Source organism: Acinonyx jubatus, chromosome E4, assembly GCF_027475565.1.
Source record: "Acinonyx jubatus isolate Ajub_Pintada_27869175 chromosome E4, VMU_Ajub_asm_v1.0, whole genome shotgun sequence".
NCBI classification, from domain to species: Eukaryota; Metazoa; Chordata; class Mammalia; order Carnivora; family Felidae; genus Acinonyx; species Acinonyx jubatus.
The window spans coordinates 26,078,425-26,094,579 of NC_069395.1; the positions used below are offsets into that span (position 1 = coordinate 26,078,425).

At 39.3% G+C, this 16,155-nt stretch overlaps 1 protein-coding gene across 3 annotated transcripts in view; it reads right to left on the bottom strand.

The window, feature by feature from the left end:
- Positions 1-16,155, bottom strand: part of MDM4 (MDM4 regulator of p53) — a 37,824-nt gene that overhangs the window by 21,403 nt on the left and 266 nt on the right. For all 3 annotated transcript variants that reach the window (XR_008293248.1, XR_008293247.1, XM_053209512.1), the window contains exons 2-3: positions 1,599-1,711; positions 55-129 (exon numbers count right to left, since the gene is read on the bottom strand). Coding sequence is in view for 1 of the 3 variants with exons in the window: in XM_053209512.1 (XP_053065487.1) it covers positions 55-129; positions 1,599-1,676 (153 nt within the window). In the remaining 2 variants the exon portion in view is untranslated. The remainder of the gene's footprint in view (positions 1-54; positions 130-1,598; positions 1,712-16,155) is intronic.

Below are 16,155 nucleotides of genomic sequence, written 5' to 3' on the forward strand. Positions count from 1 at the left end.
CAGCTTCTACTTCTTAGCTGTTCTTACAACTGAGAATTTTCTTTGATGGCTTACCTCTTTAACAGTGAACATTTCACCTTGTGCACCTGCTGCCTGCAAAATCTTCAAAAGTGGCAGTTTTGGTCGTACCTGACAGAAACAAAATAAACCTGCTATTTACATTTCAATTAAATTGGTTTCTGAAACCCTAAGGAATAAGAAAACCTCCTTAAATATTTTTTTGTTTGTTTACAAACTCTGGTAGAAATACCTATCATCTAATCACATACAACCTTCCAATATATAAAGTAACTGCAGCTAATCAGACTACTACTTGTTACCTTCCTGAAAAATCACATTTTCAAAAGACAGGACATTCACACCTACTAGCACAGCCATAAGAAAAAGAAAAAAGGGAAAAAACAGCCTTCCACATTGGCAAGGATGTGGAAAAACTGGAACCACTGTGCACTGCTGGTGAGAATGTAAAATGGCTCAGCTGCTGTGGAAAAGTCTGGCAGGTCCTCAAAAAATTAAATACTGAATTACCATATGACCCAGCAGTTCCACTACTACATACGAACCCAGAACTGAGAGCAAGACTCAAACAAGTATTTGTACACCAGTGTTCACAGGTGAACAGATATGACAGGTGAACAGACAAACAAGATGTGGTATATACATATAAGGGACAGTGACTCTGACATCCCTTGACTGACTGCAGAGTCTATCTTCAGCCACACAATTTTATTTTAAAACTTTTAGGGTCAAATCTGTCTCTCTCGTCCTCTCACCACCTCTTTGGTTTTGTTTTACTGAAGGCCTCCATCATCCTAAAGTTTCACACCCATTTCCTAAATTTTCTTCTAATATTATTTTACTTTTTACGTTTAATCTTTATCTACCTGGGATCTGTTTTTGCACAAAGTTTGAGGTCTTCATTTGTTTCCTTCCAGAGATGGACAATTACATCGAAACCATTTACTACATAAGCCACATCTTCCCCCACCAAACCCAAATTCCACCTTTATCATGTACTGAAGTACATAATACTACATATTGTGCAATATTTATGAAAATAAAACACAAAATTAAGTCTTTTTATATGTTAGAGGAAAAGATCTGGAACAAGACACACCAAAGTGTTATCTCAGAGGGAAGGGACTTTGGGGGAAGAAGGGAAGACATGGTCAAGGAGTCCCTACAGATAAATACTTTATAGATACATTAGAAAACTGAATATTTTATAAGAATACATTTGCAATATTTTAGTTGCAATTTAAAATTGATTTTTAAAGAAAACAGACCGGTTAAAATGAAGTGAGAGAAACAGAAACCAAACATATATCTTGGCCTCAAATTCTCCACTGGCCACCCATACCGTAAAACACAGTAATTTTCAAAAGGTACCATATTTTGAACAATCTGTAACCTCTATACATTTACTTAATCAATGATCAATTCGAATTTTGAACACTGATACCATTCACTAGTTTCCCTAATAAGACATTTTAAAAAATAACCCTTTCTGCTCTACATAAAATCCTTCAGTCAGTAAAGTCACCTACATGCCCCAATTCAGATTTTTGAAAACTAGAAATGGCTTAAATATGATTTACCTGATTGGTTTGTTCTGCAGAGATCCTGCAAGCACTGTCAGAAGTTGAACACTGGGCAGAGGTGGAAAATGATGTCATTTTGGCAGTGAAGAAATTGCAGTCTGTTGATAAATCTAAAAGGGAAAAAAAAAAACATGATGAAACCTCTTCTAAAGTAGAAAATTTTCTCTTTTAAGATTTACAAAATAGCAGCCAGCAGAAGGAAAAAGACACGTGTATCAGAGCGCCCTACAGAAATGCAATATATCCATAATGAGGTTCTTGATACCCTTCTGATCACTTCCTAAGTTCAGATCCTGCAAACAACTGAAGAGTCTAATTAAGAGTAAGAACCATCTATGCTTCCCTCAGGTGAAGCCTGAAACAGGTTTAGGCATGCTCCAACCCCCACAGTGATGATAATGAGTAAACTGTTTTAGCTGAAAGTCAAATTTACAATCATCACCTCCCCAATGCATATCAGAGTTTCAGTAACTCCTCCTCTCTTTGGACAGTGCTCAAGAGCACCCCCTGGAAGACAACAGTTGTGGAGCTGGGGGAATTACCAAGATTAAGTAATAGATTTAAGATGCCAAGAGCACATCAAGAAAAACCTTTACAACATGTTGAAACATGTCTTGGCAAGGAACCACAGGACAGTGAGAATCAAAATACTCAGCATCAGTTAAAGCAGCTTTTAACATGTGCCAAACCCAAAGAGCATAGCAACTAAATACCTACAAAATGGGTTAAGCCAAGGTGGACATACATCATCACGGAAAGATACAGCATGAATTGGAGAAAGAGAGAGTAAGGTTTAGTTAAAATTGACACTTTCTACCATCTCTCCTTAAAAAAAGAAAAAGAAAAAGCTATAAGGAAAAATAAACTTTTAAACAAACTTGTTTATCTTCAGGTCTTTTTTTAGTAAAAAGGTGATAAACGATCAGTGACATTTATCAGTAACAAGCCACATCAGGGGAAGGGTGAAAGGGGACTGGAAAAAAGGACAAATACTCTGGCTAAAACCAACAAGATTCCTCAATCTTCTGAGAACAAGAACACTTACTAACTGCAATAAAATATGAATTCCTCCCTCCCCCATCTGCTTCCCTTGCAACAGAATGGGAAGTCAGACAGGATAGAAGCATAATTTACAATTTTAAAGCAGCTAGCTTTTAATTAGCATTTCAAACCTTATACATAAAACACCAATCCTGATCTCTCCAAAACCTGCCAGTCCTTGTAGCTTTCTCCATTTCAGCAAATGGCAACTCTATCCTTTCAGTTGCTCAGGTCAATGACCTCCAAGCCATCCTTGATTCCTTTTTCTTTCACTCCACACCCAGTTCATAAATAAATTATAAAGCTGTATCTTCAAAATATATCCAAAATCTAACCATTTCTCACCACTTCCATTATTACTGCACTAATCCAAATGACCTCTCAACTCTCAACTACACTACCCTCCAGTTTTCTTGCTTCCACCCTTGCCCCACTAGCTCCTAATCTCCTCCTTTCGTCTGCTCAAATGTCAGTTTACCAGGGAAGCCTTCCATGACTACCCATTTTTAAAACCACAACTCCCAACCCCCAGTATTCCCTATCTCCTTCCCTGCCTTATTTTTCTTTACTGTCCTGGTCACTATACATTTTAAGCACTTATCATGTAAAACGTAAGGAGCAAGTTTTTGTATTTGTTCATTAATAAATCCTTGGTGCCTAAATTGACAATTATACACACTGTAAAGCAACATGATGTATACAAATATCAATAACAGTGTGGAAGGGAGCGTGGGGGCTGGCTCAGTTGGTGGAGCACCCAACTTTTGATCTTGGGGTTTTAAGTTCGAGCCCCATGATGGGTCTACACATAAAACTAAAATCTTAAAAGAAAAAAATAGTAACAGTGTGGATGGTCTCCAAAAATGGTCCCCAATGAACCACATCAATCAAAACAACACAGCGGAAGTGAGATAATGTGCCAATTCCAAGCCTCGCAGCTTCATTTTTTGTGCTTTTGGAGGCCTCTAAAATCTGACTCCTCTGCTGGAGATCACACAAAAGGACCAAGTGGAGAGTATCAATTGTCCATTTGAGCCCAGCCTTCCAGCCATTCCCTCCAAAGCACCACATATCATGGGACATTCCAGCACCAGCTGTCACCTGACTACAGCTGCAGGCAGACAAGTGAAGAACCATTCAACTCAGACCACAGAATAAATAAATAAAATGGCTGTTGTTTTAACTAAGTTGTGGTTTAGATAATCAAAACAAATGGCAGACTCACACAGAGCTTACTCTATACCAGACACATACATTAACCCACTTAATAATCCTCTGACATACACAATATTATTGCCTTTGTTTTACATCTAAGGCAAGAGATAACACAAGATAACACAATTTAGTGAACTACTAGAGTCAAGATTTCAACTCAAAAGAGTTCTGAAGTCCCCACACAGTAATTTTTTGCCCATTAGACCTCAATATACAGAATTTTACAAAATGGATGTTTACAAGTTCTCTATTCCATTTATCAATCTTCTCATCCCTCACATTCCCAATGATCAATCTTTCTAGTGCTTATTTAACACTGTTTTAATTCCTATCTTACAATGAGTCTATCTGGTTAATCAAGTCTTCTCCCTGTTTTTTTCCCACTCCACCTCCTCCCTATTCTTTTTCAGAAGTGACCAGATATTCTTGGCGCTCTACCTTTTTGAGTTTTCAATGTAAATTCTAGTATAGTTAATATACAGTGTTCTATTAGTTTCATGTGTACAATACACTGATTCAACAATTCTATACATTACTCAGTGCTCATCATGGTAAGTGTACTCCTTAATCCCCATCACCTATTTCACCCACCCCCCCACCCTCCTCTGCTCTGGTAACCATCAGTTTTATAGTTTCTCTACAAGACTCTGTTTCTTAGTCTCTTTTTTTCCCTACGCTTGTTTTGTTTCTCAAATTCCACATTGGTGAAAGCATATGGTATTTGACTTTCTCTGACTTATTTCGCTTAGCATTATACTCTCTAGCTCCATCCATGTTGTTGCAAATAGCAAGATTTCCCTTCTTTATAGCTGAATAATATTCCAATATATTGTGTATAAATACCAATCTTCTTTATCCACTCATCTATTGATGGATACCTGGGCTGCTTCCATAATTTGGCAATTGTAGATAATGCTGCAATAAACATAGGGGAGCATGTATCCCTTTGAATTAATGTTTTTGTATTTCGGGGGTAAACACCCAGTAATGCAATTACTGGATCAGAGGATAATTCTATTTTTAACTTTTTCAGGAACCTCCATTCTCTATGCCACAGTGGCTGCACCAGTTTGCATCCCTGCCCCCTTAACTCTTCCATATTCATATGGAATCATGTACATGTGATTAGTATCAACTTATCAAGTTCCATCAAAATCCCTGTTGGGATTCTGAATGAAACTACATTTAATATACAGATCAAATTGTTTTCCAATCATTAACATCATATATTTCTCTATTAGTTATTTAATTACTTTTAGTAAAATTGTGTTTCCCTTTAAAGATCTAACATATTTGTCGGGGCGCCTGGGTGGCTCAGTCGGTTAAGCAGCCGACTTCGGCTCAGGTCATGATCTCACGGTCCGTGAGTTCAAGCCCCGCGTCGGGCTCTGTGCTGCCAGCTCGGAGCCTGGAGCCTGTTTCAGATTCTGTGTCTCCCTCTCTCTCTGACCCTCCCCCGTTCATGCTCTGTCTCTCCCTGTCTCAAAAATAAATAAACGTTAAAAAAAAATTAAAAAAAAAAAAAAGATCTAACATATTTGTGTTAGAATTTCTAAAGCAGATTTTGATATTACTGTGATGCTTTCTATTTATGATTTTTAGTAGTTTTTGCATATATACAGAAATACAAATGACTTTCATTAATCTTTTATCCAGTCACTTGGATAAAATTTACATATGTTTACATAATTACCTTTCTTTACATAATTTTTTCTAATAATTTGTAGAAGTTTCTGTTTTCTATGTAAATGTTATATCATCTGCAGATAATAAAATCTTATTCCCTCCTTTCCAATTCTTGTGCTCCTAATTTCTTCTGTCTTCTGCTTAGGACTGTCAATACAACGTTAAATACACATTAATGATAATGGGCATCTTTGTCTCGGATTTTAAAGGAAGTGCTTCTAATGTTTCCCTATATCATGTTTGTTTTTTAACAGCTACTCTTTATCAGTTTAGAAGAGTTCCTTTCCTTCCTCATTAACAAAAATATATCACGGAAAAGTGATTTGTAAGATATTGTTTCTGTAGCTATTGAAATGATCATAATTTTTTTTTCTTTTAATCTATTAATGTGATGACTCTGGAACTTCATTTAGGGACTTTCTAGTATTAAGTCCTTAGAGGGTGCCTGGGTGGCTCAGTCGGTTTGCTGCCTGACTTCGGCTCAGGTCATGATCTCACGGTTCATGGAGTTCGAGTCCCACGTCGGGCTCTGCTCTGACAGCTCAGAGCCTGGAGCCTGCTTCACATTCTGTGTCTCCCCATCTCTCTGTCCCCCCACTGCTTGCACTCAGTCTTTCTCTCAGAAAATAAACATTAAAAAAATTAAAACCAAAGTAAATCCTTACACACCTGAGATAAACCACACTTGGTTTGGGGGTATTATTTTTTTGCACACTATTGGTACACTATTGCATTTTGTACACTACTGCTATTTTGTTTAAGTTGTGAAGTCTATGTTAAGGAGTGAAATGGGTCTGCAATTTTCCAGCTATGTCTTTGTCTAGTTTGGTTATCAGGGCTAGCAGGCCTACTAGAATAAATTGAATAGTCCCTAGTTTTCTATTGCCAGGGAAAAAAACTCCACAAAATTGAGATGGTCTGGTCCTTGAAAGACTGGTAGAATTCACCTTTGAAACATAAAACTCAGTGTTTTCTTTGTGGGAAGATTTTTAATCACTTTATTTTGAGACAGCACGTGCACACGCATGAGCCGGGGAAGGGGCAGAGGGAGAGAGACTCTTATGCAGGCTCCATGCTCAGCCCAGAGCCCAATGAGGGACTCGATCCCACGAACCTGGGTTCACGACCTGAGCCGAAATCAAGAGCTGGATGCTCAACAGACTGAGCCACTCAGGCACCCCCAACCATTTTAATAAATATTAGATTTTTCAAGCTTGTTATTTCTTCTCGCATTTGTCTAAGTTTTCAAAATTATTGGCACATAACTGATGGTATTCTCTATCTGTATACAAATGCATCTTCCTTTATATTAATGATATTATATCTTTACTACCTCTTCTACTTTTAAAAATTTATTGTTGGTCATTTCCTGATTTCTTAAGACATTTAGCTTACCCCTTCTCTTATAATTTGAATACTTAAGGCTAAAATTCCTTCCCCCTCCCACCCTAGCACAATTTTTAATTCAGCCCACAGATTTTGCTATATGAAGTTTTCATTATCACTCATGTATATTTTTAAATTTCCATAATTTTATAAATCCATGAGCTTTATAGCTATGCCTATGCAGTGATTTTTCGAAATTTATGTTTTTGAACTCCTAATTTAAAAGCACTGTAGGGCAATATCATCCTCTCTGTAAAACTTATTCTTCGAAAATTTTTTTCTTTTTTAATTTATTTTTGAGAGAGACAGAGCACAAGGAGGGGAGAGGCAGGGAAAGAGGGAGACACAGAATCCGAAGCAGCCTCCAGGCTCTGAGCTGTCAGGGCAGAGCCTGACACAGGGCTCAATCTCACAAACTGTGAGATCATGACCTGAGCTGAAGTTAGACACTCAACGGACTAAACCACCCAGGCACCCCAGTTCTTTGAAATTTTTAAGGCTTTCACCTGGTCTAGTTGGTGACCATTGTATAAAATATGCTTGCAAAACTCCATGTTCGTTAGGTTAAGCCTGTCGACTTTTTACAATCTTACACATCTAATTTGTCAGCCTGACCTACAATTAAAAGAGATGTAATAAAATCTACTATAATGGTGGATTTGTCCATTTATCCCAGTGTGAGTTCTACCAATTCTGCATCATCTATTTTAAAGACTTTTAATCAGAGGCATGCATGCTTTAAATTGCTGTATATTCTTGGTGAACTGTCATTATATTATTGTCACTATACTGCCATTATATAATGATTATCGTTATGTAGTAATTCTTTCCACCCCAATTAACACACTGTCCTAAAGTATATTTTACCTAACATTAATAAGGTCATGCCAGCTTCCTTTTAGGTTTCCAGGTATGTATTTTCTCAATCTTTTTCTTTCCATCTTTAAATGCCATTAAACCTTTGGGGTGTCCCTTGTAAAAAGCATGTATCTGGACTTTGGGTCGGGCCGGGAGGGTTAATCCACCTTGTCAGTTTTTACCTTTAACTCGTAAATTTAGTCCATTCACTGTAATTAATATATATATGGATCTGTTCCTACCACCTTGACTTAGCATTCGTTTGGTCTACTCTTCCTATGCTTCTTTCTAATATGTTACCTTTCTTAAAAATTCTCTCTCCATCTCCCTGCTAGTAAGACAAGAACTTTAGCATGATACCATCTGGACTTTAAATTCTGGAATAGATGTATTTTTCTCTTCTTTTTTTGCCTTAGCCCTTACAATAAATATCAAAGAACTATAATCACCTTTACTTCATATATCTTCTTGTAACATTTCTCAGATTTGAATCTCTCAGTACTTCATCCAGAACTATGCTCAATATGGGTCTTTGTATGGCAAGGCTTCCAAGACTTCATACACCTGAGAATATTTTTATCATTCCCCTCCTATTTAAATGAATGTGGTTGGGTATAAGATTCTAAGTTTCTCTCGGGGCGCCTGGGTGGCTCAGTCGGTTGAGTGTCCAACTTCAGTTCAGGTCATGATCTCACGGTTCGTGAGTTCGAACCCCACATTGGGCTCTGTGCTGACAGCTTGGAACCTGAAGCCTGCTTCCAACTGTGTGTCTCCCTCTCTCTCGGTCCCTCTCCCCATCATGCTCCGTCTTTCTCTCAAAAATAAATAAACGCTAAAAAAATTAAAAAAAAAAAAGATTCTAAGTTTCTCTTTAAAACTCCGCAAACACTTTTTTGTTTTCCTGTATTTAGTAATGCTGTTCAAAACTGGTTTCAATTCTTGTTCCTTGTAGTAATCTGTTCTTTCTCTCTGAGGCTTCTTTTGCTTTGTTACTTCTAAATTTCATTACAATGATACTAGAAGCAAATCTTTCCTGATCTCTCATCTTCAGCCTTCTAAGGAAACTTTCCCTCTGAGGATTCATCTTTTTGTTTTGAATTCTAAAAGAAAACTATTTTTCCCACTATTTCTTCAAGGATGTCCTCCCTTTTCATTTTTTTTTTTTTAAGTAGGCTCCATGCCCAACGTGGGGCTTGAACTCATGACCCCCAGATCTACAGTCAAATGCTCCTCCAACTGAGCCAAGCCAGGTGCCCCCTCCTTTTCATTTTTATTTAAGATTCCTACTATTTAGGGGCACCTGGCTGGTTCAGTTGGTGGAGCATGCAACTCCTGATATCAGGGTTGTAAATTTGAGCCGCATGTTGGATGTATTACTTAAAAATAAAATCTTTAAGGGCGCCTGGGTGGCTCAGTCAGTTAAGCGTCCGACTTCTGCTCAGGTCATGATCGCGTGGTCCCTGAGCTCCAGCCCCACATCGGCTCTGTGCTAACAGCTCAGAGCCTGGAGCCTGCTTCAGATTCTCTGTCTCTCTCTCTCTGCCCCTCCCCCACTCACTCACTCTTTCTCTCTCAAAAATAAACATTAAAAAAATTTTTTAATAAAAAAATGAAATCTTTAAAAAATTAGGGGGCGCCTGGGTGGCTCACTCGGTTAAGCGTCCGGCTTCGGCTCAGGTCATGATCTCGCGGTCCGTGGGTTCAAGCCCCGCGCCGGGCTCTGTGCTGACAGCTCAGAGCCTGGAGCCTGTTGCAGATTCTGTGTCTCCCTCTTTCTCTGACCCTCCCCTGTTCATGCTCTCTGTCTCAAAAATAAATAAATGTTAAAAAAAATTAAAAAAAAAATCTTTAAAAAATTAAAAAAATAAAATTTTTTTAAAAATCTCTATTATTTAGATGTGAGTACCTCTACATCTACTTTCCTTACCTTTTAGTTTTTCTTTTATATTTTCTTTTTTGTCCTTTCCTTCTTTTGTTCTGGAAGATTTTCTCAACCTGGAGTTCTAATTCATTAACTGTATCCATTCTGTTATTTGAACCACTGCATTTTTCAACTCTACTATTTCCACTTGCTTCTCTCAGTCCCTGCTTATTCATGTTTCAAGTTAAGATCTTCGCTATTTCTTTTAGAATAATTACCAGTCTAGCTTTAAACTCTTGGTCCATCTGTTCTATTGCTTGTTCCAATGAAACTTATACATTATTCTCTTGAAATACCTGTGCTTTTCAACTGTCTTTGTTTATTTTTCCCTAGAGGATAGCAGATACCCTGACAGGCAAAGAATATGGGGCAAGGCCAGATTCCAGCCCACAAGGGCTGCAGTAAGCTGGAGTAAGGTAGAAAATAAGTACTAGGGGTGTCTGCCTGGCTCAGTTGGTAGAGCGTGCAGCTCTTGATCTGGGAGTTATAAATTTGAGCCCCACGTTGGGTATACAGATAACTTAAAAATAAAACCTTTAAAAGAAGAAGAACTACTACTAAAGTAGAAAGTCCCAAACACCAGGAAACCACAATCACTCTCCACCCCATGCCATCACTACCCAGATCAAAGACTTACCCTCTGTTCTCCAAGGAGAAGCAGTATTAGGATAGGATTCGGGAGACCTAAGGCTTAAGAAGGTAAGGCACAGAGAAGTGACAGTCTAAAGTCAGTCATCTCCTGTTTTTCATCAACTTCACACAAGTATATGCTTCTGAAATGCCCTAATTCACTCTTGAGGAAAGCTGGACTAGAGCTCCGAGTCACAGGCGTAGAAAAAGGTTAACTCCAAGGTAATGAGGCAGGGGAGAAACTAGAGTAGTATTCCAGCAGTTCCCTTCCCCCATGGTTTTATTCTCTTACAGCCATACCTGGCTGACTCCTGTCCCAGATGAAACACTGTCCCATCTATGCACACACACGCAAGTTCAAAACAGCCTACCTCATGCATTTGTTTTTCACGGCATTTTCCTATTACAGTTCCTATACGGATGATTTTGGGAGGGAGCCAGGAGTCATGCTAGTTCAGCATCTTGGTAGGAACAAGAATTAACCACTTGACAGGTCTGAAGAATTTAAACTTCAATAAGCCTTTCCTACTTTGCTTTAACACCCGGTAAAAAGTGTTGTGCCATAAAAAAGGCATTGCTTTAAGGCCCATGGAAGTTAAGTGTAGGACACAGTACTTTTGATTGCAAGGCAAAGGAGGACTGAGAGGGAATGGAGACAGGAGTGGAAGGATTTTAAAATGACAGAATAGTGGAAAGAATGGGAAAGAAAACACCAGCAAAGGCACTGTTCAAGGCGTATGTGAGAAATGGAGTCAAATGACAAGCTCTGAACCCAAAGGAAGATCTTGTCCCTTTCCCACTTGGAATCTTTTTATTTTTGAGAGAGACAGAGAGACAGAGTGCAAGTGGAGGAGGGGCAGAGACAGAGACACACACAGAATCCTAAACAGGCTCCAGGCTCTGAGCTATCAGCACAGACCCCAACGTGGGGCTCAAACTCAGGAATGGTGAGATCATGACCTAGGCTGAAGTCGGACACTTATCCGAATGAGCCACCAAGGCACCCCTTGGAATCTCTTTTGATTACAGCAGGGTTAGGTATTGTTACCTGCTCCTTACATGAGAAAACTCGGCCTTAAAGAAGTCAAATAACTTGCCCAAGTCTAAAGTTTATCCTTTTCCACTATGCTACCAGTTAGTAGTTACATTCAGTTACTCAAACCAGAAAGTCAGAAGTCATTTTGTCTCCCTCTTCCCCTGTTCTCACATCATGAAACCTGATCAATTTTAACTTCTAAATCTTTCAAAACCACCCTTCTTTTCATCTACATGACCATTTCCCCAAACAAAAAAGTGTTATTTTTTGCATGCATCACTGAAATAGATTCTTAACTGGTCTAACCGCCTTCAAACCAAACTCCACACTACAGCTAGAAGGATTAAAAAAAAAAAAAAAAAAAAAAATTAAACAAAACCAATCCTACAGTGCCAAGCCCTGCTCCATAGCTTGCTATTGCTCTAAAGATAAATACAGAACCTAGCCCCCAGTCTTGCCAGTCTTTCCTCTTGTGCCTCATGTTCTTCTCCATGCTCCCTGCACCTCACCACACTGATCTTTTAGTTTCTCAGAGCATTTACTTCCTGCTTCAGGGCCTTTGCACACATCGTTCCTTCATTTATAGCACTGTGAGTTCTGCGCAAGACTAACTCATCCTAGACCTTTTAGTCTCAGGTTAAGCATCACCTCCTCAACAATCATTAATAGATGCTAAACCATTAAAGTAAAAGGCTGGGGTAGGAGGAACTTTAAAACACATGGAGAAGGCTGAGAGCACTTGACCACTGACAAAACTCTCTAAAAGAGCATCATTCACACATCGTACACTTCCTGATGTGAAGCAATAGGAAGGACCTAGAAGCTCCTACCTCCTACGAAGTATTCCTGACAAAAAAACAACGAAACAAGCTTCTAGATCTAACTACTAACTACATGTTTGTAGGAAAACTGGAGAGTAAAGGAATAAGTAATACCAAAAGCAAATAATTACCCAAACCCAGATCACGGGAAATTCTACAGGATCTCTGGTGGCGGAATACGCTTAAGTGGGGAGACCATCATAGAGACTTAAAAAACATAAACCTAACACAGCATGTGGATCTTGTTCATTCAGGTCCTGATTCAGACAAATCATCTGTAAAATGCCATTTTTCCCTAAACAATCATGAAATTTTGAGTTATGTACTAGGTTAATTAAGAAACCGTTAATTGTAGTAAAAAGGCACTATGGTAATTTTTTTTTTAAATCCTGATCTGGTAAGATATACATCCTCACACATTTAAAGGTAAAATGACACACTTGTGATATGCTTTAAAATATTTCATTAAAGGGGGCACCCGGGTGGCTCAGTGAGTTAAGTGTTCGAATTCACAAGCCCCACGTCAGGCTCTGTGCTAACAGCTTAGCTGTGTCTCCCTCTCTCTTGGCCCTGCCTCACTTGTGCTCTATCAGAAATAAACATTAAAAAAAATTTTTTAAATTTCATTAATGGGGCCCCGGGGTGGCTCAGTCAGTTAAGTATCTGACCCTTGATTTTGGCTCAGGTCACGATCTCACTGTTTGCGGGATGGAGCCCTGCACAGGGTTGTGTGGAGCCTGCTTGGGATTCTCTCCCTCTGCTTTCTGCCCTCCCCCACTCACTCTTGCTCTCCCTCAAGAACATTTTAAACAATATTTCATTAAAACGTTGAGAAAAATAGAAAAAAAAATGAATTAGAACAATAGGTTTTACTTTATTAAATGGTATACACCAAATGGAAAGAAATCACAAACATTGTTTATTGCCTGCATCTTGAAAAAACTAGTAGCCTTAGGAAACACTCCAGTTACAAAAAAAAGAATCTACATCACTAATTGGTACTGTTTTGGCTCTCTGGAAGTTTGTTTCTTTACAGCTAATAATAAACCTCAGGAAGGAGTATAAAAAGCTGAAAAGAATTTGCCTACTTTCAAATGAACGAGGGAACAAAGTCCTTTTTGCAGTTTTTTCTTGCTTTCAAAAAACTCTCCCTGGAACAAAGTGATGGTTGCCAGAAGGGAGGAGGTGGAAGGATGAGCAAAATGGGTGAAGGGGAGTGGGCAATACAGGCTTCCAGGAATGGGATGAATAAGGCACACAGATAAAAGGTACAACGTAGGGAATATAGTCAATGGTATTATACTAGCGTTGTATGGTGATATATGGTAGCTGCACCTGTAGCGAGCACAGCATAACATATACAGTTGCCGAACCACTACACTACGCCTAAAAGTAACGCAACACTGTGTGTTAACTATATCTCAAGTTAAAAAAAAATAGTAATTAAAAAAAACAAAAGGACTCTTCCTCAAGAGAGATGTGTTTATTGAAAAGGAAGTCATCCCACCACCTTGGTCCACAACACAGCAGAACTAGGAATAGCCCAGGGCAGGCCAAAATACCCTGGTTTTTCAGTGCATCTCAAGAGTGAAGGACTATCCCACATGGGCCTATACAGCTGACTCACAAGGCGTTTTCATTTCCAGAAACTCACTCCCCTCCCCTCACTGGGTATGTGTACATCAGCTTCCATGATCTGTCTCCAACTTACTCTCTCTGTTCCACCTCGGTTTCCACTTCAAGTTTCCACTTCCACCACTCAGTATCTACCATGATGAATGATGAACTCAGTTTCTTGAATCCGTAAGCCCTTTTATCACTCACCTCCCAGGTATTTTTAGTACTGAGTTTTTCAAACTACAAGTTGTACCCCAGTTGGTCTTGTACCCCAGTTGGTCTTAATCCCTCCCCTCTATTAATGAAACAGAACAGAATAGAAAATAAAAGTAAGTAACAAAGGTTAAGTTTTGTTTTGTGGAACCTGCTTCTGTTATTGAAAAAAGCCAACACAACACAGTTAAGCACCTTCGTATCAGGCACTCTTTAAAGCACTTTTTTGCAATAACTTACTTAATCCATACAGAAATCCTATTAGGTAAATATACTATTGTCCGCACTTCAGAAGAGGAAACTGAGGCAGAGAAGACACTAGCTTGCTGAAAATCGTGGTCTTAGAGCACAAGCACTCTGGCTGCAGAGCCAGAGCTTAACCATTCATTACCCCTCCTGTGTGTACTGGGTCACAACATAAAACGTTTTTTTTTTTACTGGGCATCATTGTTAAAAAAGTTGGAAATCCACTGCCTTGGTGCTTGTCCTTTCTCCTCTTCTGTGATCTATTTTCTACTCTTGACAATTCCTATTCTACCCAGGTCAAAAATCACTTCCTTGGTCAAGGCCTTCTGATTCTCCAAGGGACGATGTCACCAGAGCACCTCTATTACCACTTAGGTTTTTATTTGTGTCCTCTACTGGACTGAAACCAGAGAGGATCGAAATTGTCTTACTCATCTCTCAATGATAATGCAAGCCTGGTTTTACCTTTGGACATGTAGTCCAAGAGATTCCTACACCTCATCTTCAAATTTCTACCTTTGAAGACAACTGTGATTTTAAGACTGAATTAAAGACTTCTTGTCAGAAGTTAGCAGGAATAATCATTCTTAATTCTTCAAAGCCCTAAGGGCCTCTACTAAACAGAACTGTCTGATTCTCTTTCAACTACATACTTGCAAGTAATAAAAACAACTTAAAAAAAAGATAACAACTACTGTTCTATTCAGATGTTGTTTTACTTCTTACAAAGTCTGCAAGGCACCTACAAAGGTCAAGTGTGTAGCAAAAGTATACTCCTACATAGTTTGCAAAACAAACAACGGGCCAGGTACAACCTAAAACTCCATCCATGAGGAACTGATGAGGAACAAAATTGTTGTACAAACTCTATAACGCAATACTGTGCAAATATTTACAAGAAAGCCTTACATGTATATTGGATGGAAGGTGTCCCTGCTATCATCTTAAAAACGTAAGGCGCATACACAATACGTACAATGTGACCCCACTGTTGTTTAAAAATGTGAGTACTGTAAGAAAAAATCAGGACGGATGTTAACATCAAGCAGTTAACAGCAGCTAGCCTGAGGAGAGAACCCGTTAGGGTTGATGAACAGTTAAAATTGTACACACTTCTGTACTGTGTGCATTTTTTTTAACTTTAGGCACTTATTTATTTCAAACAACGAGAATGTGTGATCCTAACCGGTACTGTCAAACAAAATACTGTGAAATAAACACTTTTAAACTCAATTGCCTTTTCGTATCAGAGATTCCTGATAGGAGGAGGAGGGAGGAGGCAACACCTAAACCAAAAGGTAGTGATACTTCACACCAAAGGCCCCAAGTACGTTTGACAGATACTTGTTCAGCGTGAAGGGGCTTCCTCACCAACACAGAGATTTCCTAATGACGGGGCAGAGCAATAGCATCCTCTCCGGGTGTTGCTGTAAGACAGTGGTTTTCAAACTTCACGGTGTACAAAACTCAGTTGGAGGGTGCGCTGATTAAAATATATATTCCAGAGCCCCATCTCCGGATGTTCTGCTTGGGCGGGTCTGGGTGTGGCCCCAAAACCAGCCTTCTTCAAACAAGCACTCAAGTGCATCGGGCACAGATGGCGCGCAAGCCCTTGAAAGTTACTACCTTCAATTCTTGGGACACCTCAGTGTCACTCTTCCCGCCTCCCTCTGCGCCCATCTCTTTCCTCCAAAGGGCCTCAGTATTTCTCCAGTTTTGCGTCCAGTTAAAAACATCGTCGACCGACGATTTCGATTTCCGACTTGTAAACCAGCCGGCCGAACTGCAGCAAGCACGTCAGTCTACCTCCATTTTTACCTTCCGCGGGGCCTCAACGCAGAACCCTTCCCCCACCAGCCCTTCTTCCGCCCGCGCCGCCACCCA